General features: G+C 35.4%; 2 protein-coding genes and 1 long non-coding RNA gene across 3 annotated transcripts; 2 read left to right on the top strand and 1 right to left on the bottom strand.

Annotated features, from left to right (window-relative positions):
- The first annotated feature begins 49 nt into the window (after positions 1-49).
- Positions 50-3,041, top strand: GatB (glutamyl-tRNA(Gln) amidotransferase subunit B, mitochondrial). The gene is made up of 9 exons (XM_036361235.2): positions 50-428; positions 492-636; positions 708-821; positions 880-1,046; positions 1,112-1,260; positions 1,318-1,742; positions 1,801-1,937; positions 2,014-2,137; positions 2,803-3,041. The coding sequence occupies exons 1-9, from the start codon at positions 349-351 to the stop codon at positions 3,022-3,024; spliced, it is 1,563 nt and encodes a 520-aa protein (XP_036217128.2). The 5' UTR covers positions 50-348; the 3' UTR covers positions 3,025-3,041.
- On the bottom strand, positions 3,040-11,890 carry Root (ciliary rootlet coiled-coil, rootletin). Its single transcript, XM_014237786.3, has 13 exons — positions 11,393-11,890; positions 11,028-11,336; positions 10,022-10,942; positions 9,476-9,627; positions 8,732-9,413; positions 7,699-8,209; positions 7,445-7,628; positions 7,161-7,336; positions 6,670-7,100; positions 5,752-6,600; positions 4,424-5,551; positions 3,860-4,035; positions 3,040-3,784 (listed from the first exon to the last, which is right to left on the bottom strand). Exons 1-13 carry the CDS (start codon positions 11,888-11,890, stop codon positions 3,724-3,726), a joined length of 6,078 nt encoding a protein of 2,025 aa, XP_014093261.3. The 3' UTR covers positions 3,040-3,723.
- A 6,772-nt stretch (positions 11,891-18,662) lies between these two features.
- On the top strand, positions 18,663-19,463 carry LOC118680041 (uncharacterized). The gene is made up of 3 exons (XR_004975554.2): positions 18,663-18,787; positions 18,856-18,947; positions 19,026-19,463. It is a non-coding gene; the product is annotated as an uncharacterized lncRNA (long non-coding RNA).
- Positions 19,464-21,691: the final 2,228 nt, after the last annotated feature.

Here is a 21,691-nt window from a genome sequence, read left to right on the forward strand (position 1 = left end):
CGGAAGGAGAAATTTTAACAGTAGCGCGTAAACAGAGCTGAGCATTGTATGAAAATTTTGTTCAGAAGTTTGCATTGTGCAATATAATCAGAGAACGTAAATGAAATTTGGTCTTAAACTTCATAAACTTTTATCAGCAGGTCCGTCATTCGGGTGGTTGTATCAGAGAACGTATATCAATATATATATATTTTACGTTCTCTGGTTGTATGATGGTTAATTGGCAACTCCCAGCAGCTGTTTCTGTATCAGCTGGGACAACAGCTGTATATTTTCCTCTTATTTGTCCTCGGCTTGAAGTTATGTGACCACACTATCCGTTTTGCTATTATATATTAGTAAACAAATATGTACAAAAAAGTATTGTTCAGTAAAAGCGCTTCAAAGGCGCTTTCTACTCAAGTACAAACAACCAAAGCTAATTTAAAGTGAGTAAAACTATCTTTCAGTGATTTAACAAAATAAAAACTTTTATTTTAATATTTTAACAGAAATTGGAAGAGTGTTGTTGGCTTAGAGGTACATGCTCAGTTGCTTACCGATTCAAAATTGTTTTCTGGTAGTAGCAATGAATTTGGGGCGCCACTTAATTCAGCGGTTTCATATTTCGATGCTTCTTTACCAGGCACATTACCGGTAAAATTGAACAATAGCTTATTTGAGTTGCTCAATTAAATCAATGCATTTCTTTGACATACAAATAAAAGGTACTTAATAGGAAATGCGTAGAAATTGGGGTAAAGACAGCTATTGCACTTGGTTGTCGGGTCAACGAAGTATCTATGTTTGACCGTAAACATTATTTCTATGCTGACTTACCGGTTTGTGCCATATATCAATATCTTTCCAAATGTTCCCTAAGAAACAACTTTTTGGCAGGTTGGCTATCAAATAACTCAACAAAGAGCAGCTTTAGCAAACGATGGCGAGTTGACGTTTTCTGTTATTGTACCAGGGAAGAAAACGTACTATAAGAAAGCGCGTCTACTGCAATTACAATTGGAACAAGATAGTGGTAAATCTTTACACGACGAAGAATTGAAGAGGTAAAAATTCGAATATTTCTTAGAATAATAATAACAAAACACATATGCTTATATGTAATTTTTAGAAGCCTAGTCGATCTTAATCGTGCTGGTGCACCACTTATAGAGCTGGTATTTGCACCTGATTTAGAAACGGGTGAGGAAGCAGCATCATTAGTAAAAGAATTAATATTAATCTTAAAGACCCTGCGTTCGTGTTCCTGTAAAATGGAAGGTTAGTTAGTAATTTTTATAAAATGACGATTCTAATGTATTCATTGCAAAACTATAGAGGGAGCACTCCGTGTTGATGCTAATATCTCCATTCACAGGAGTGGTGAACCTTTTGGTGTACGTACAGAAGTAAAAAATATTGGGTCAGTTCGCAGCATTTCTCAAGCAATCACTTTCGAAATTCAACGCCAGTTTGAGGTTGTATCAAATGGTGGCGTTATTACAAACGAAACCCGTTCATGGGATGCAACAGCACGTTGTACAGTGCCTATGCGCGATAAAGAAGTTTTACAAGATTATCGTTTCATGCCGGAACCTAATTTACCCCCCTTATGTTTAAATACGTCTACAACTGTTACTTCCTGTAGCGAGGTCATTTCTGTAGCGTTAATTAGTAAAGGAATACCCGAGCTTCCAGAGGATACTCGATCAAATCTAATAAAAAAGTATCATCTAAGTCAGGATGTCGCCGTAATTTTGGTGGTAAGCTGGTGGTGCATCACTTATTTTTTCTCCATGTAAAGGCTTCTTATTTTTTAAGAATGAGACTAGATTATTACAATACTTTTTAAGTATAATGGAGCATGTTCCTGGCATACCGGCGAAACTTGTTACAAACTTTTTAATAAATGATCTCTTAACTTTTTGCAACAAAACAAATATAGACTCCGAAGACTGGTAAGTACCAATATGTGAAGTTTTCGCTTGAAATCACAAGACTTTTTATGTAATGTGATAATATTTGTTACTCCAGTCAACTCAGCTATACCCACCTTGAAGATATTCTTTCAGCGCTTCATGCTGGCACCATAAATTTACAAGCTGGACGAGAGCTTATTGAAATTATACAAGAGCATCCTGCACAAAAAGTGCAAACGGTAAAATCAATTTAAATATTTATTGTAATATTTGTTTGTACATATTTTGTATGTATGAATGAATGCATTGTTTTAAGTTTAAGTAATTTTTTTTACACAAAGTTTTCTTTAGCCATGTTCGTCTGTCCGTCTGTAATCTTTGTACATAGCTTTTGAGATATCGACCTAAAATTTTGCGCATATATATTTGCATTCAGGCCATACAAATCGATCAAAACCAAGTCCTTATGAGAAAAATTTTTATTCGCGAAAGATATCTTCATGAAATTTAGCACGGATTTTTGCCCAAAGCAGTGGTACAATCTCCGAAGAAATTGTTTAGATCGGACTACTATAGCGTATAGCTGCCATATAAATTGATAAATCAAAATCAAGTCCTTGTATGGAAAAATTTTGTTTTATATTATTCAGATCGGACCACTATAGCATATAGCTGTCATTTAAACTCAAATTAATCAAAATCAAGTTGTTTTAAGGAGATTTTTTTTTTATTTGTGAAGGGTATTATAGCTTCGGTTCGAATACAACGTGTTTTCTTGTTTTTATATAACTTTAATTAACCTAACTTTTTTAAATTTGCACTAATATATTTTAGAAATTGCCCTGATAAGTAAGGATACGTACTAAAAAATAATAATTACTGTAAATTATATCTTCATTATTAGCTAATAAAAGACCACAATCTGGAACAAATTACTGATGAGAAAATGATCGAACAATATTGCCGGCAGGCGATTGAGCAACACGAACAAGCTGTAAAGCAATATAAAAGTGGTAAAAAGAAAGCGTTATTCGCTATTGTAGGCGAAGTGTCCAAATTGTCTAAACAAAAGGCCAATATGAAAATGGTCGTCACTTACCTAGAAAAGATTTTAAAGTCAGAATAAAGTGATCAAAAAATGTATATACCAATCGAACTTTTTATTTGCTCAAAGTGTACATTATTTGTGGGATTCTTATAGTTTGATATTGTTTTCATTGTATTGTATTGTTGTTGTTATTTACTATATCATATACGCAAAAGTGGCTGTAAAAAGTTGATTAAAATGAGTTTATATGGACCGTTTTAAAAGCTGTACCGCAATATTCTCCTAAAGGGAGGAGAAATGCAACAGCATCATAAGTTAATGTGTAAGTAAATTAAAGCTTTTTTTAGTTTTGTAAAAATTAAATCGATTAATTTGGGTGGGATGCAAGCATTAAACACACTATATTCTATTGTCTATCTTGCAGACAATGAAAAGCCATAGAGTAATATTAATAAATCGTAAAACATTATATCTTAATGGAATAATGGTAGATGGGTTGAAACAAACAAAATGAATAATTTTGATTTATGTAATTTTTTTTAATATCCATTTGCATATGTAAACATATGTATGGATGTATGTATATATGTGTGGTTAGTGATGATACCTATAGATATGATATCTTTACTATGTGACTAATATATATGCATGTAAAATGTGTGCTTATAAATGCATTTAGTTTCTAAAAGGAAGCTATTAATGGCAGTTTATTTGTTTTAAATTTCGCCATCCTTTCGTAAATTTCTTTCACGCACAAATCAATATACTTCTCTAGTTTTATTGATCGTAATCTCGACATGTTGACGGTGGTAGGCTCATAGAAACGGCGTTGTCCAAGCTGTAAAGAGATAAAGATATATACATATGTGCTAAATAAATTATTATTTTTTCATATTTATAAGTTATTTCTTACCGCCTAGACTCGCTTTCTAACAAATTGGGATCTAAGGGATGTTGCGAAACGTGTCGTAACGAATCGCCCAATGTATTTCGTAAGTGTTGCATTTCACGATTGGCTTTGGAGCTACGCAAAATGTATTGTTGACGTCGTTTGGCTTCTTGTGCCAATTGTTCACGCAACATAGATATCTGAAAATCAAAATTTTATTTAATATTTCAAAAGAAAATGCCGAAGACGCTATCAAGTGATTAGAGCGATAAGCTGAGTCGATGTAGCCATGTTCGTTTGTCCGTCTGTCTGTCTGTATATACGCAAACTAGTTCCTCAATTTTTGAGATATCGACCTGGAATTTTGCCACGTCCTTTTTACCAAGAAGCTACTCATTTGTCGGAATCGCTGATATCGGACTATTATAGCATATACTTATGACGCTGTCATACAAACTGACCGATCAGAATCAATTTCTTGTATGTAAACTTTTTTTTATTTGTGAAAGGTATTATAACTTCGGTGCAAATGAAATCAATTTTATTTGTTTGTTTAAATGACATTTTAGATCACCGACTCTCGCTAACCTGATTTTCTAAACGGAGTACTTGCTGTCGATGGGACTGTTCGCGCGCATCTAATAACTTCTCAGCATGTAGTTGAGCAGAACGGTAGCGCTCTGCATCTAATCCACCTTCCCCACACTTTGCACTGTCGTGTACGCGTGCCTTTAGTCTTGCTAATTCGGACTCCTTTTCCGCTAAGAGTGTCTCCAAACGTCGCACTTTCAAACGTAAATCACGGGACTCTTGCTCAATAACGGTATGATCAAGGCCACAACTATATGAACCTTGAGCGTTTTCCATTCGATTCGAGTCGTAATCTCCAGAATCATAAAATGACATGTTTTTCTCTGCACGATCATAAGCTGATATTCCCCCACCACCCGAAAACTTGCTCTTGCGCTCCGACTCCAATTGCTTAACTTTATCTTGTAGAGTTTGTAATTTGTTACGTAATTCGGATTTTTCTCTTTGTGACGATTTCAATTGTCGATTCAGCTCTTCTTCCTCTCCTTTGTCGACATTCGTCGTTATACCGCCACTATCGCCTGCCTCTTGATTCCATTTAGCAATGCGCAATTGTGACTCCAAAGCTGAACGTTGCACTTCCATGTCGGTAACCTGCTCTTGCAGTCTCTGAATACGATCCAATTGCGCTTGTTGGCTGCGTCGCAACTCATTCAAATTGCTTTGAGCATTATCCAAACGTTCAGCGAGTATACGTTTCTCATTTTCCGCTGCTTGCGATTGTTTTTGTAGTAATTTCAGTTTCTCTTCATTTGTTTGAGAACAATGTCCCTGCTCAGAGAGTTCCTTGTTCAGCACTTTTATTTCCCCACGCAATTCCATTTCTGTGACTGCTGTCTTTTGCAGGCGATCTTTCATTTGGTCCACCGTCGTCTTAAGTGAGGTACAACGTTCCTCCAATTGTACCATTGCTCTATTTTGGTTGTCTAGTCGTTCTTGTGCTTGTCGTAACTGACAGTCTTTTTCTTGCAGAGCCATCTGCAAGCGATTTATATCACCCTCCATGGCGACACGCTGCAAATCTAACTTCGCGGCGCGGCCCTCTGCCTTGGCTAACTCTTCTTGGAGATGACGTTTCTCATTTTCCAATTTCGAGCCGTGAGTACGGCATTTCTCTAAACGATCCTGCAAAGAATATACAATTTTAGGTTAATTACGCATTCTTACAAGGACTAATATGATCCTAATAATAATTTGAACTTCAGGCTCTTAGATAGTCGGTTATAGTAGCTCTTCCCTTCCACTTTAAAAATCCCATTCCTATTCAACAGTAACCAAACTGTCCTAAAACTGACATAAAAACAATACAAAATAGTATATTTTACCTCGATCTGTGAGTTTTCCTCATTGCATGATCCTAACTGCATTTCAAGCTGGGTAATCTTCTCACGCATTTGTTGACATTCATCACATTTCTGCTTAAACTTTTCTTCCAGCGAATTTAAGGCTGAAGCTTTCATACTACATTCAGTGTTAAGGTTACTCTTCTCCTCCTGCAAATGTCGCAACATTTGTTGAAGTTTTCCGACTTTTCCATCGCAGCGTAATTGCTGCTCAGCTGCATCCTGTAGTTGCTTTTTAGCTGCCGCCAATTGTACTTTCATATCATCCTTTTCACGCTCAATTTGTGCCACTTGATGCATTAGATTGCGCACGCCCTTACGCACCAAATCGGGATCTAGATCACAAGATGCCTCCGGGCATTGTGAGGTGCTCCTAGCATCGTAATCATGACAACTGGACGATGAAATGCCATTCCGAATAGGACTGTAACGTCGGGTTGGACTGATGAGACGATAGGTCAGATTGACACTACCGTCAGGCTGAATGCCGGCAATGCGGCGCAATGTGTGCGCTACTGAGCTCAATTTATGCTCCGTATCGCGTTTGTGGAGCTCTACGCAAGCCAACTGCTCGTCCAGAGCACGTATACGTCCTTCAGCGCCACCTAGTCGAGCTTTTAACTCTTGTATTTGTTGTGTAGCATCAGCAAGACATACTTCGAGATTATGTTTCTGATCTTCCAGACGTTTTTCTCTACCACGTGCCTCTTCAATGCGCGCAAGCAGCTCCTGTTCACGATTGTGAAAACGATGTTCGTCTTGATTGGACTGACAACGGGCGCGTCCAAGTTCCGCTCTTGTTTCGCATAGATTTTCTTCGAGATCGGCAAGCTTAAAAACACAAGCAATGATTTTAATATCGTGAGAAAGACTATTTGGAAGAGTAAGCAAATGACACACCTGTTTTTTTATCTGACTGAGCTCCTGATGACTACGCTCCTTCGATTCGGTTTCCGCCGCCAATTTGTTCTGCAATTCCTTTCCACCTTCATCCTTTTGTGCGAAATCCATTTGGGTTTTTTGTAATGTATTCTTAGTCGCATTGAGTTCTTGCACAGTTTTACTCATATTGTTTTCAGTCTCCTTCAAAATCGTCGTTAGTCGTGTACGTTCATTTTCCAAAGAACTTTTCGTTTCCTGCAGCGTGTTAATTTTCTGTAAGGCTTCCTCGATGGCGCGTGCCTGTTCACGTTTTGCACTCTCGACATGCTTCACATGATCGCGCAGCTCCTTATTGCTGTTGGAATACTTATCCTTCTCAATATTACTATCCGCCAATTGACGGCGACAATCGGTAAGCTCGTTGCGTAAACTGTCTATATAGCCTTCACCTGCAAGCGATTGTCGATAAAAAGTTTGTTCGTTTCAGATAGAAAAAAAAGAAATACTACCTTCTTTTGTTTTTCTCAATGCATCCTGCAATTCATTGTTGATTCCCTCCACTTTGTCTTCTTTTAGACGTAGATCCATTTTTAACTCGTCTGCAATTCTATTAAGATTATCCCTCTCCTCTTTTATGCTCGTTATTTGCATTTCTTGTTTCCTTATACATTCTTCTAGTTTCATTCTGTCGAAAATTTAAGCCACATTGTTAAATGCACAAACTTATTTGTATATATCGATCCAAAATTATATAGTACATATCCTTATTTGTGAGCAAAGTTATATTGCTTACCTATTTTCCTCCTCTCTCGTACGCATTGCCGAGATTTCGTCCTTTAGCTGTGCTATCGCATTGCGTTGTTTTTCATCGCGCGCATTGTGTTCACGTTTTAGGCGTTCGAGACCTTCCTGTTCCACTTTCAATTCTCGCGCGACTCCTTCTAACTTTTCCATGAGTGATTGTTTATCGCGATGTGCTTTATTTTGAGATTTAAAAACAAGAAGTGAAAAAATGGCAAACATCGCATATTTAATCGCTATGCTTACCCATTAGCAGGGCTTGTTGCTTTTCATTTTCCGCACGTATCATCGCCTCCTCATGTTGTTGCACTAAGCTTTCCAAATGCGCTTGTAATGCCTCTAAACGCTCCTGTAACTTTTCTATTTCGTCATCCTTTGCTGTTTGCAGCGCCTGAAGCGCTTGTGCCATGCGTTTCTCCAACCCTGTTCTGAGTTTATATAACTCGTCTGCATGTTTCTTAGCTGATTCCTCTCCTGCCGCTTTCAGATTAGCAATCTTTTGGTTGAAATCATTTTCAGCGGCCCGTGCCGCATTCATCAATTGAGTTTTGGTTTCTTGTGCTCGACGTTGGCATTGCTCTAGTTCTTTATTGAGACGGCTAACGGTATTTTTCAAAGCCTCTTCGCGTACAAGTGCTTCCTGGTAATCACGCTCCAGCTGTTGACGCTTCTCCTCAGTCGCTTCTAATTGTGTATTCGTATCGAAAAGCACTGCTTCAAGAGATTCCTTTTCGGTACGTAATGCCGCCAGAAGTTCCTTTTTGCAGGTAAAAGACAATGATTAATTAAAGGACTTACATTTATCGGTGAAATATCTAAACATTGGCTCTGATAATCTACTTATATATACATTCAAATTTAAATTCATAGCTCTTAGAATTTTATCAATTGGTTGTCCGATATCTTCTTATAGGAAGTATTAAACTCTTTTTAAGTTGGGGAATTTACAATATATAACTTTTTCTATTTCATGATCCTAAACAAATACTCATCTAATGATAGGCAATATTAATTAATTGTTTTTGTAGTCTTTCAAGAATAAAAGTAAAGTATCATAAAGTGGTTGTATACTAATATTAAAACAAAAACCTGACAACTTGACCAGAATCTTGGACCGCAGCTTAAATGGTTGGAGCGGTAAGGCTAAGGTTACAAGCAACGGGATAGAAATCTATTATTTAAAATTTCATTTCTTAATAGGCCACAGATATCTGGTTTTTCTAACTTCTGTCACCGATATTATTGTAAAGCCATAACTTTGCGTATAAAAATAACCAACCTGTAGTCGATGTGTCTCCTTCTCATGCAAATCTATAACGACCTGTTTTTCCTCCACATCCTTTACCATTTCTTCCAGATTTCTATTCAAACGATTATTTGTTTCGACGGTTTGTTCCAACTTTTGACGCGTTCGCATTAGTTCTTCGTTAAGCGATTCCTTTTTGCGGCACAACGCGGTTAATTGATTATGAATATCTCCACGATCGCGGGTCACACAGGCCAGATCTTGCAGTATCTTCTCTTTTTCTAGTTGAGTACATTTTAGCTTTTCACTATATGATAAATTATCTGTTTCTAATTCCAAACGAGCCTTTTCAACGCTGCTTAGCTCCTTGCGAACTGACACTATTTCCTTGTTGATTTCATCGACTTCTGCTTTTAATTTGTTGCGCTCTTCCTGTGTTTGAACTAAACTAATTTGCAATGTCTTTAATTCGTCGGATGTGGAAGTGCTACTGTTCGATAATTTTTCCAGCCTTTCTTGTAGATCGCATTTTTCTAAAAGTAGTTTATCCAAGTCATATTCCAAATCAGACTTTTGCTTTTCGATTAGGTTGATGATATTTTCGGATTCGATACGTTGTTGTTCAAGCAGATCTCGAGTCAGGCTTACGCTATTTAATTCCTCACGTAATGATATAGTCTCCTCACGCAAACGGCTACCGCGATCCTCTTCGGACCTGTGTGAAATCCACAGCGCTAACTAAAATTAAATATTCTTGAGCTACAAATTTATACTTACCGCAGATTCATTTCGAGTATATTTTTGTCCTTCAGTATCCGTTGAATTTCCAGCTCCACCGCCTTTTTATCATCTTCAAGTAAATCGATTTTCTTCTGCAGTTTTCCATTTCTTATTTGTAGCTTTTCAAAATCTACACTAAGATTTTCAAACTGAAATTATAATTCAGATGAAAAAAAAAAAAAATTTGCCTCTCAATTTAAAAGTTAGCAATTATGTTACAACGATATTTAATAACATAAATTTGTATTCTGTTTTGAGAAGAGCAAAAGCATTTTAAAGAACCTGTTATAAATAAACTCCTAAATCTATTCCGAAGAAAGCGATTGTACTACCCGCAAAATATAACTTTGTGAAGATTGTAAACTATGGAATTGGTTTATGACCGTTTTCTAGCTAGTAATTTTACCCTATATATGTTAAAAATACTTTACAATATTATTAAGAAACTGAAACTGAAGTATCACAGCATCAATCGATTCTCAGGTACATATTTCCAACATTATATAAATTATAGTGTGTCAAAAAAGATTAAAACTAACGTACCGCTGAATTCAAATCGAGACGTCCTTGTTCGCTTTGTTGTTTCTGTTGGCGTGTCTCCTCTAGCGTCTTCTGTAAACTATCTCTTTCTTTTAATAACTCAGATAGCTTCGAATTGCTGGCGTCAAGTTTTTCGGTAAGCTGTTGTACCTTCGTAGTCAAGAGTACTTTCGTGCTTTCGTTCGTTTCGAGTTGTGCTTTAGTATTTCGCAAATTTTCGTTAGTATTCTGAAATTTCACTTGCATATCGTGCAAGGCCAATTGATATTTATGTAGTGCGGCTTGTACTGCTGATATAGTGCCTTCAGCAAAAGCTTGCGATGCACGAGCCGAGCTGCGACGGGGCGATTTTGTTGGTACGCTCATACCGGCACCGCTATCACGCGTCAAGTGCATGTGTTGCATCGATTCATTCGCCTCTGAAGCGTCCGCTTCGCGGTCGGTACTTTCGGCGTCTTGTACGACGGCTTGCGCAATTTCACGTATAGAATTGTTGAGCCTCTCGATTTCATCATTATAACGATTGGCCAGCATTGCTTGCGATTCCGCTTGAGCGCAACGTTCTTCAAGTTTTTTTAACTGATTCATTAGGTCGAGTAATCTTTGATCTCGCTCTAAAACTTCTTGTCGTGCGCTTTCGAATTGCACCTTTAAGGTCGCCAATTGAGACTTCAAATCATTATTCTCACGTCTAGACTCACAAAGTTCTGCATCTGTTATGCGTTTAGCTTGCTGTAGGACAAACGAGAGACCACCACATGAGTTCGTGACATCCTTAGTAATGCTTCCTATCTCCAAACTCATTTTGCCAACTTCATTCTTCATAGCGGACTGCATGTCTTTAAAAGCACGTTTAACAGCAACCACTTCGCGCCACATCTTCAAGAGGCGATTGTGTTCACCATTGTAGTAATCCTTAAAGGCCTGTGGAGTAGGAGAAATTTATATATAATAAATTTTGTATGCTTCTTTAATACGTCTTTAACGAAATTTTTTTACGATTGCATACCTGTTCCTCTTCTTTATATTCGTCTTCCTTAATAAGCAATTCATCTCGTAAATTGGAAAAATCGTTAGTTAGCTTCTGCAGATCATTAGTTATGGCTTCGTTCGTACGATTCGATTCTTCCAATTGTTGCCGCAATGTATTATTTTGTGCAATGAGTTGTTCGCATTTACTATGCTCGTCCTCAAGTTTACGGCAAAGTTCACCACTATCTTCGTGCACAATGAAGTCTCGTGCGCAAGTTAAAGGCGGCGAGTCCAAAGAAGATGAACAGGGCAGGCTTGATTGACCTAACGCCATTGAGGTTGAACACTGAAACCAAATGATTATAAACAATATTTCCAAAAACTATATACAGAAATAATCACCATAACCTGACTAGAGGTTGGGCCGGTGGTTATCTTCGGCGTACAAGGCGGCACCGGCGTGTGCTTAATCGAATCATGCATTCGATCCTCGAGATCGGTACAACGCTGTCGATATTGCTGTATTTTTGATTGTAAGCGGCTTACAAGATTTGCCTGACTTTGTTGCGCCTGTTTGTAAGAGTCAATACGTCGTCGATAGTTGCTGGCCTCATCCGAGAGACGTTGACGAAGCTCATGGTTTTGTCTCAGTAACGCGGCCGTGGATGTAGGCTCAACATTTTGTGTAGGACTTAGCATTCCTGGTGTTGTTAATATACCAGTATCAGAAGATAGAGCAGCACCACTCGGATTGGCAACACCAACACAACCAGATGTTTTATCTATTGCGTTGCGGTTGCGACTCGATTTAGAAAAAGGCAATCGACCCGTCGACGTTCCACTCGACTCAAAGGTTGCTGGGCAAGGTGTTTGCTTGAAGTTATCGCGGTATGCCTGCATCTAAAAAATTACGCTAATTAATAGAACTATATATTATATGAGTCCAAGATACTAGTTTACTTTTAAAAAACTTGCTTGGCGCCGAAAATACAGTACTGTCAGAAATCTTGTCAGTCAGTCCGTATAATATGTATGCTTAAATACTGGGTAAGAATATAAAGCTAAACCATTGGGTACACGTTCTATATACAAAACAAGAAAAAACGTTAACGGCTGCACCGAAGTTACCCTTCAAAAGGATTTAAAAATACTTTTATCTTGATTTTGATCGATCAGTTTGTATGACAGCAACATGCCATAGCGGTCCGATCTAAACAATATATTCAAAGATTATAGCTTTGTGTTGGATAATAATATATGTAAAATATTTCGTCAAGATAAAAAAGTGCCAAATAAAAAAGTTTTCCATGCAAGCACTTAAACCGACCGTTAATTTTATATGGCAGCTATATGCTATAGTGATATCAGCGGTTCCTACAAATGATCAGCTTCTTGGTGAGAAAAAATCGTGTGCAAAATTTTAGTTCGATATCTCAAAAACTGTGGAACTAGTTCGCAAATATACAGACATGGCTAAATTGATTCAGTTCATCACGCTGATCAATTAAAAATATGCTTTGTAGGGTCTCCGACGTTACCTTTTGGGTGTTACAAACTTCGTGGCAAACTTAACATACCCTGTTCAGGATATAAAAATGGAGCCAGATTGAAACAAGTGTATCTCAGTAAAAACTATTTACGAATCTTACCACCTCTAAATGAAAAAAACTCCAAAAAAATTTTACCATGCTGGCTAAAGGCATATAAATATAAAGTATAACCAGCTCTACAAGAAGACAATAAAGATAAATAAATTATAGCAATTCAAGACCAACTCACGATAATATTTTCTAAAAAAAAGTCACCTAATAAATTTAAAAAAGGTAGGCGGCTATATTACAAGCACTTAACAAAAAGCACCTGCCGTATATATAATATATGATATATTTAGATATTGTAGGAGGCTCAACGTTTAGCTATGCAAAATGAAAAATGAAAAAAGGTGTGACTATACATATACACTCGGCTACAAATGCTATATTCAAGAGGATTTTGAGCTAATATATCTAGAACCAAATTGTCTCTATTTAGATAGAAAGATCCTTAACCGAATCCTTAACAAAAATCGAAAAGAAGCACCATTATTTTATTTAAGCTAAATGCCAGCTACTTATGCATAGAGAAAAATGCGGAAATGGTTGCTTAGCAGAATAGTTATTATTCATTTGATGATTAAACATGTATTCCCATTAACCCGTTTCGGCGCAACATGTAACCATGGCATATGTCGATATGTTCAACATAATTTTATTTTTATTGCTTTTACGAATTGATCTAATAACTAAACATAAACTCAGCTATGAGTGCGTGTAAATTCGCTATGACAGCAATTTGCTCCAAATGTATGGATGGAGATATATGTGTATTAGATTAACATATTATTTACATTAAAATAGAGTTGCATGTTATATTTATGATTGATTTATGTATTTACTGAATATTTTCTATTGAAAAATACATACATTTTTATGATATTGGTGAAGTAAATGAACTAAAATGCTACAAGTATGCGAATAAAAACGACAATTAACTTATAATATGTAAATATATCAAATTTTTAGTTTGCGATAATTTCATAGCATGGCAACCATATTTTCAGTTCGATATTAGTGGTGCTTAACCTGTTTAGCGACCAGTTATGAAGAAGTTAACTCCATTGGTCGACTCTGATGCGAACCATCAGATATCTACAATATATGTGTATGAAATAATAAGCGCTGAGATCATAACTTTATTGCATCCCTCGTAGGACAGAGGAAAAATGAAGTAGATTCATTTTTGAGAATTCTAAAAAAGTCCATTGAGAATTCTGTTTTTTTCGGTCTGGTTTCTTAGTATATATAACTGCATATAAGAATTTCTTAAAACTTAAAGCGAATTTCACTCACATTTTGAACAACTACTCATGCCGTTATAATTTGTGCGAATAAATCTGTTTACTACTTTTCTCGGAGGTTAGAACATCAGCAGGAATTACTAAAATTCGTCAGATGAGTCAATTAGCTACCTGATAATATGGAGACGCATTCTACATATAGATGGAGAATATCGGTCAATTAACTCTTAAACATATTTAACCTAAGGGCAATATCACATCTTGAAGCAATAAAATGTTTATACTATTTTTAACCAGTAAGGAAGGCTCCTTGGGCAGGCATATAGATTGGAGGTAGATTTAAAACTTCTACGCCCCAACATTCGCGGGACAACATCAAAGCATATACCGTGCAGAAACGAATGCGCCAATTATAATATGAGTATATATGTAAGTATGTACATATATGGTATATTTTAGAGGTATAGAACTTTTTAAAGCTATGACAGTCTTCAAAAATTATGGAAATATATTTCCAAAACTCGAGTTCAATGCGAAAAATCTTCATAGTATTTCTCATGAAGCGCAAATTTAATTGCGAACATTCCTTTAAAGTCTCTACAAACTCCTTTTAGTCTAGCAAAAGTGTTTGAATGGTTTGCATTACGATCAATAATTGAAAGTCAATTATGCGATGCCGACTGATGGTTGGCGGTTCTTTGTATCAACTAAAACTAATCGAACTAGATATAGGAAATTAATATATCTTGATGAAACTTGGTACAAAAGTTCCTCGACACCATTTTGGTATTGTAGATGGTCGTATTCGGACCACTGCCACGCCCACAAAACACGATTATTCAAAAGAAAACCTAAAGAATGCCATAATTAAGCAGCAAATTAAGATATAAAACTGTAGTTTGATACAGGTAGTCTCACGGAGATGCCCACCTAGTTTAAATATTTTTGTAAAATGGACGTAGCCCCGCCACCTAATAAGTTTAACGTATATATCTTCCAAACTATTCGAGCTATATAACCCAAATTTATACAGAATAAATATTTTTTAATCTTCTTTCGACAGTATGAAAATGGATGAATCGGACGAGAACCCCGCCCACTCCCCATATAAAGGTTTTGTTAAGAACCACTAAAACTGCGATAAATCAATAACCATATGCTTCAGAGACATAAAATTTTATTGTACATCCGGAATAGCACATTTAGGTGAAAACCCATAACTCGGAGCTAACTTGGCCAAATTCAACCATTTGGTTTATAAGATTATCCTGTGGATCCTATGTTACATTGTGAAAATGGATCAAATCAGACTACAACCACGCCTACTTCCCATGTAGCACAATTTTAAATTCCATATGATTCTTACAATTTTCAATATACAAATCAAGAACCAAAGAATATATCGGGACAAAACTTTGCGGAAATAGTGCATTTGAAGTATACTATCTTATGTCTGTTCAAACGCAGTCAAAAGTAATTTTTTATCGAAAATAACGGTCAATCTGTGAACTATATATTATTGGAATTTGGGGAATTCGCTTTCTGATAATGGTATGCTTGCATGTCAAAAATATATTAAATTGAGTCAATACTTCCTTAGCCCCTATATACCATATCGAAATATTTTCGAACTTCCGGTTTACTACAATACATACATACATCGGTTAATATGTGAGATATTTTAATAAAATTAAATGGATATATTTTTCTTATAATATATATCTCCTACAATAAGTAAAATCGGATGAAAACTTTCCCTAGTCTTCATATAGCTAGTCACAGAATTTTCAAACATCCGGTTGATGTTACTCCATATACCATACATATGTTGATGATGCACTTTATTCTGTTAATAGCATGTTGAATCGCCAAAAATTTATAAAATTGGGTCAATACTACCCATATCTGAGTTATATCTAATATAAAATTTTCAATCTACTGGTTAGCCTTATGCCATATAAGTATATCTATATATCTCATTTGAAGATGATTTTAAAACAATTTTAGCTGACGCGAAGTGAAATATAGTAACAGAACTAAGTGAATCTGTGACATATAATATATAATAACATAATAATATACCAAATTTGATTGTATTCTATTAACGATTTCGTCGAATAATGAATGCTGAATTTTTTCGCAATATTTTTTAATATACAATTTTTTTTCCTAACACCTGACGGTATTTTCCCTGCTTTGATCCTTATAAGTTGCAAGAGTATAAAATGTTCGGTTACACCCGAACTTATCCCTTCCTTTCTTGTTTATCTAATAAGTATTCATAATATTCTTTATTAGTTGGGGGTTCGGTTTCGGTTTTCGAGATAAACATATTCTACATTATGCCATTGCAATCAAAGACCCATGTTTCGTCACAGATTTTTATATTTTTGATCAAGTGCAAAATTAACACAAAAAGTGCAATCACTGTCAAAAATATCGAAACTCAACTTTAGAAAATCCAAAAGGTAACACAAACTCTGTTTCTGATAAAAAAAAGCTTCTTATAGCTTAACATATATTATATTTCAAGCACTTAGCAGTGACTTTTGAAGGCACACAAAAAGTTTGCAAAATACGGCACAAATTAGTGTACCGTTTTCTAACACTAAATCGGTTTCATGAAGATATTTGGTTTTAATTCACGGGTAAATACCAGATTTCTTTAATAAACATTAAAATATATTTTTTGTATTTTAAATTGCTGTTTCTTTATCAACTCGTTAAGGCTTATCTTATAATCACCAATATATCACATAAATCCACATCTTAAATCCATGTTGAATGGTGTGGTAAATCAGACTAGTAGCATATTTACCTCTCAAAACACATTTGTCTTCAACGCTTTTCGATTATTCAGTATCAAAACCCCGAACAAATTTTCTAAACCTTTCTAATGCTCGACTTGAAAAAAACTAAATCAGATATGCTCCCCAACAAAGCTAAGAAAGTTATCAGCAATGTAGTTATTCCCAAAAAGTTGGCGCAAAGTAAACAATTGAATTAACAAATTCCTGGTATCCAGGGACACGAGCATTGATTTTGTACTGTTGACACAAGTTTGTGGAATTATGAGTGGAAAGTAATACTTGTCGTAGTAACTGCGGTTATTGGTTATTGTGATCTAGAAATGATTACATACAAATGTATAGCGAATTGCCCAATATGTTATTATTAGGGCTTATTCAAGATGTTCGTATATAGAAGTATAGGTAATGAAAATAATTTATGGTTTTTACAACTTGAATGACATAATGTCAACAGAAATACGAAAAATTGACGAAGTTGAACGAACACATATAACCTACAGCTATATACAAAATTATGCTTTTTTGTTCCCATTTATGCTCTAAATATGAGAATTAGTATGTATGAATACATATGTATGTATGTTCCATATATATATATGTATATATGTATGTATGTTCCATATACGAGTATTTCAAATATATTGCTCTTATTGTGCTTCCTTTCCGAACCATACAAAACCTGGTAAGGTTTCAGACAAGGCGATTCATTGGTGGAGGATTTCTTTCATCTAGTGTTAGATAAAATTGAAATATACCATCTGATCAAAATTTATTCGGACTTGTCCATTTAAAGAACTTCGAGTTGTTGCGACCTCTACTGGATGCTTGAAAACGTAGCTGAGGACTCTATATTCATCAAACAGATTATTATTGGTGACGAGACGTCTGTTTAAGAATGTGCCATCGAAATGTCCAAAAATCTAGCGAATGCCATTTAAAAAATGAGTCGAGACCGAAAAAACCACGTCAAAGTCGGTCCAAAATCAATCGCTCATCGTTTTCTTGGATTATCGTTTTGTAGATCACCATGTTGGTTCTAAAACGGTCACACAGAAAATTGGAATAAGCGTTGGCATTTGTCTCAAATGCGTGAAAATATTTTTTTGTTAATCCGAGTCATATTTAATTAAATGGTATATCATAAAGGCGTACAACTGTTGTTGTCAGGATATTTGAAAGATTTATGTACGCATTTTAAGCGTTAGCATTGGCGCACATCTTATCAAAGGCGTTAAATTAAATATCTGATTCATATGGACCGAAAAGATTTATCTGTTCCGAAGTTTTTTAATGCGGACCAACCCGATTTCTTCCAGTAGAGTTAAATGAACTAACTTTCGATTCCGTTTCGGTTAAGATGAGCTATTTTTCAAACTATGTAGTACAAGTACAAAAGGCAATTTATACATGCATTTTCGATCAAATCTGAAGAATTATTATTTAAAATTAAAATTTTTTCATATTTATTTAGGGTACAAACATCACTGAGCAGAATAATTGAGCAACATTTGCGAATATGAATATTCAAAACTACGACGATTTGCCTTACATTTTCCGGGCTTTTCGAAAAGATGACGATTTTCTTCGAAGGAATGATATAATATTCCATATCTATGATAATCAAACTATATTGATTATAAATACATATGTATATATGTATACATAAACATAAACATATAATTAATAAGGTGCATAAAAGTGTAAATATGTGTGTAAAGATAATAAAGTGCAGAAGTACTAATAATTTCAAAATGTTACTGGAATAGGAAACACTTTAAAAACAAAGTTTATTTCTATTTATACTTTTCGTTTAATTTTTTTTTTTGCAAAATAAACTAAATTTATTTGCTTATTGATTTCTTGAACATTTGCAGTGTGTTTCATTTATATAAGTATGTATGGTGTGTGATTGGAAATGAATATGTGTTAGAAAGGTTATCGCACTAGGTGAATAAAAGAACTATTGTACATATGCCTATGTGTAGATATTTTGCATACAAGTAATCATAAGCATGTCGACCTGTTTATATACTCGAATTTGAAGTTTGCTGTATGTACTACATACTTATATAGATTAATGCATCTGTATACTTTTCTGCATGTGTGCATATGAATGTGCACACTTGCTTCTAGCAGCTCAAAGCTACAGCGGTGAGAATTTACATTTCCATTGTGCGAGTTCTTTACTTATCACAAAATTCACTTTTTTCTTAATGCAGTCGAAGTTGAATAAAAAATCTCCTCACCCCAATGACCTTCTGCAGATACCAGCGTCGGATGCATATAACATTGTCTGCTCGCGTATTAATAGGTACATTAAACTTACATATATAATATATATATAATATATATATTTATATACACATATATATTTTTTTCATATACATAGATAGCTATTCCTTAGTGCCTCCGTCGAAAATGCGAATGCCGAATGCTGAAATACCTGAATTGCACCTGAATTGGCGAATTGGTTACACAAATTTCCTAAAGGCTTTAAATCCAACATGCATTGGAGTAGTATACAAATTTTATAAGTTTACATAATTATTTTATCAAACGAATTTACTAATTTCATTTAAATATATTCGATTATAATATAGATTAATAATAATAATTTAAACTAGACTAGACCAAAGAAACTTTTAGTAAGTTGAAACCCATTGAAAAAAAGATAAAATAACAAAAATGAATGCAAAAATAATTTACGGACGAACGTATAAGAGTTACAACGTTTGAGCGTTAAGAAAAAAGTTATATGGCAAAGTTGTAAGTAATAAAACGATGGGCAACATTTGTTTTCACATTACCTCAAAACTTATGTGAAAAACTCAAAGATCCAAGTTTTTGGGTTTTTTTAATTTTATCTTGTACAAACGAAACTTTTTTCACAAAATTTGATGAAAAATTACCTTTATACTGGGTGTATGCATTAATGTGTGCAGTTTTCTTTTGGAAAATTAAGACTTTATTGTGAAAAAATTGTTATACGTTTGATGTTCAAAGTATTGCCCATCGAAAGCTACGATGTTTGCCCATCTTTCTGGCAGTTTGTGGATCCCATCCCAAAAGAACTTCTCCGGCTTGAAGGTCAAGAAAGAATCAAGCCAATTTCTGACACCCTGTTTTGAAGTGAAGCGTACTCCGGTGAGCGCATTCTGCATTGATCTGAACAGGTGGTAATCGGAAGGTGCTATGTCTGGGCTATAAGGCGGGTGAGGTAGAACTTCCCACCCACAGTTTTCCAAATAGTTTTTAACTGGCCTTGCAACATGTAGCCGAGCGTTGTCATGATGAAAAATTATTGATTCGTGTCTGGTCGCATATTCTGGTCGTTTTTCCGCGATGGCCTTTTTCAAACGAATCAATTGTTTTCCCCATTGATCGTCTGACCCAATTTATATAGCTCATAATAGAGCACACCTTTGTGGTCCCACCAAATACATAGCATAACCTTGGCACCATGGATATTCGGCTTTGCCGTGGATGTCGATGGTTGGCCGGGTTTCACATACGATCTCTTGCGCTTTGGGTTATCATAATGAATCCATTTTTCATCGCCAGTGACAATCCGATGCAAAAATGACTTCTTTTGGTGGCGTTGAAGCAACATTTTCGACATGCAGAATCGACGTTCGACATCTCTTGGCTTTAATTCATAAGTCACCCAATTTCCAAGCTTTTGGATGAATCCTAATGATTTTAATCGCCTGGAAACGGTTGCTTGATTAACTGCTAATACTTTTGCAAGTTCTTATTCCGTCTGGCATGCATCTGCGTCGAGCAATGTCTCCAATTCTTCGTCTTGAAATTTTTTTGGCTGTCCGGGTCGTTCTCCGTTGTCTAAGTCGAAATTGCCACTTTTAAACCGTGCAAACCATTTTTGGCACGTCCGTTCGGCTAAAGCATGGTCACCATAAACGTCCAGTAAAATACGACGGCTTTTGGTAGCACTTTTCTTCATGTTAAAGTAATGAAGAAGAACAACCAGCAAAAACACTTTATCTGGTACAAATTTCGACATTTTCAAATGAATGAAACAAATTGTTGTTCACGCTAAAACAAATGACATCTACTGAAAACGACGCAAAATGACAGTACCTTTGAAATGAATATAGCCACAGATGAACACGACGCGAAATAATACTAGTAGAGCCCTCTCTTAGAAAACCACACGAATTAATGCATACACCCAATATGTCCGAAACACGCTGTATTTTTTTATTTCAAATATTAAGGAGGAAGCCCTATTTCAACTTAAAATAAAAAAAAAACTCTAATTTTCAATCAGAAATTCTCAAGTCAAAAGGTCAGAGTTTTTTAAAAAGTTATTTATGGTAGTTGAAATCTCTACAACTTTCTGATGGTGTAAAAAATATATGCATTACTATGTCAAATTTTCTCAGAAAATACAACAAAAAAAGGCACCACGTACATAATATAAAAATATAGATAAGTAACAATGAGCGAGTTTGTGTATTTTAGGAAAGCGTAAAATTCAGCTCTCTTGGAATACAAAACCTATGATCAGCAATTTTGTGCATGCACACATGCATTATAGGTCCAGCAAGGTCTCTAGCCACGCCAGAAGTTCTCAATGAATGCCATATTTTCACAAGGGGAAAAATACCTACGAAAGTATAGCAAAAATTCGCAAAATGCAGAGTTGATTTTTTTTTCATAAATATATTTCAAAGTAAACTTTATAAAATACTGACTTACTCCGTGTTCAATTTGCTAATCCATATTCTTTTTGTCTGCTTTGCTAACACGCGTAATGTTGAATTGTTTCTTCAAAATCTTTAAAACAGTCGAATCCGTCTTTTTTCTTACTCAAATCACTGATATTTATCTTATCAAAGTTGAAACGGAGTGACAAAAAAACTACATTTTCGTGTATTTTGATACAATTTTATTTGCCGCTTTAAAATAGATTTCTTTTGAGCTAATACAGAATGTCAATGCTCAATCGAATTTTCCGTGCACTTGTTAAAAGCCTCGAATGGGCGCTTCGACGTCATATTTATAAACCCACGTCTCGTCACTAGTATTGATGCC

The sequence above is a fragment of the Bactrocera oleae genome, chromosome 2 (genome assembly GCF_042242935.1).
Source record: "Bactrocera oleae isolate idBacOlea1 chromosome 2, idBacOlea1, whole genome shotgun sequence".
NCBI lineage: Eukaryota > Metazoa > Arthropoda > Insecta > Diptera > Tephritidae > Bactrocera > Bactrocera oleae.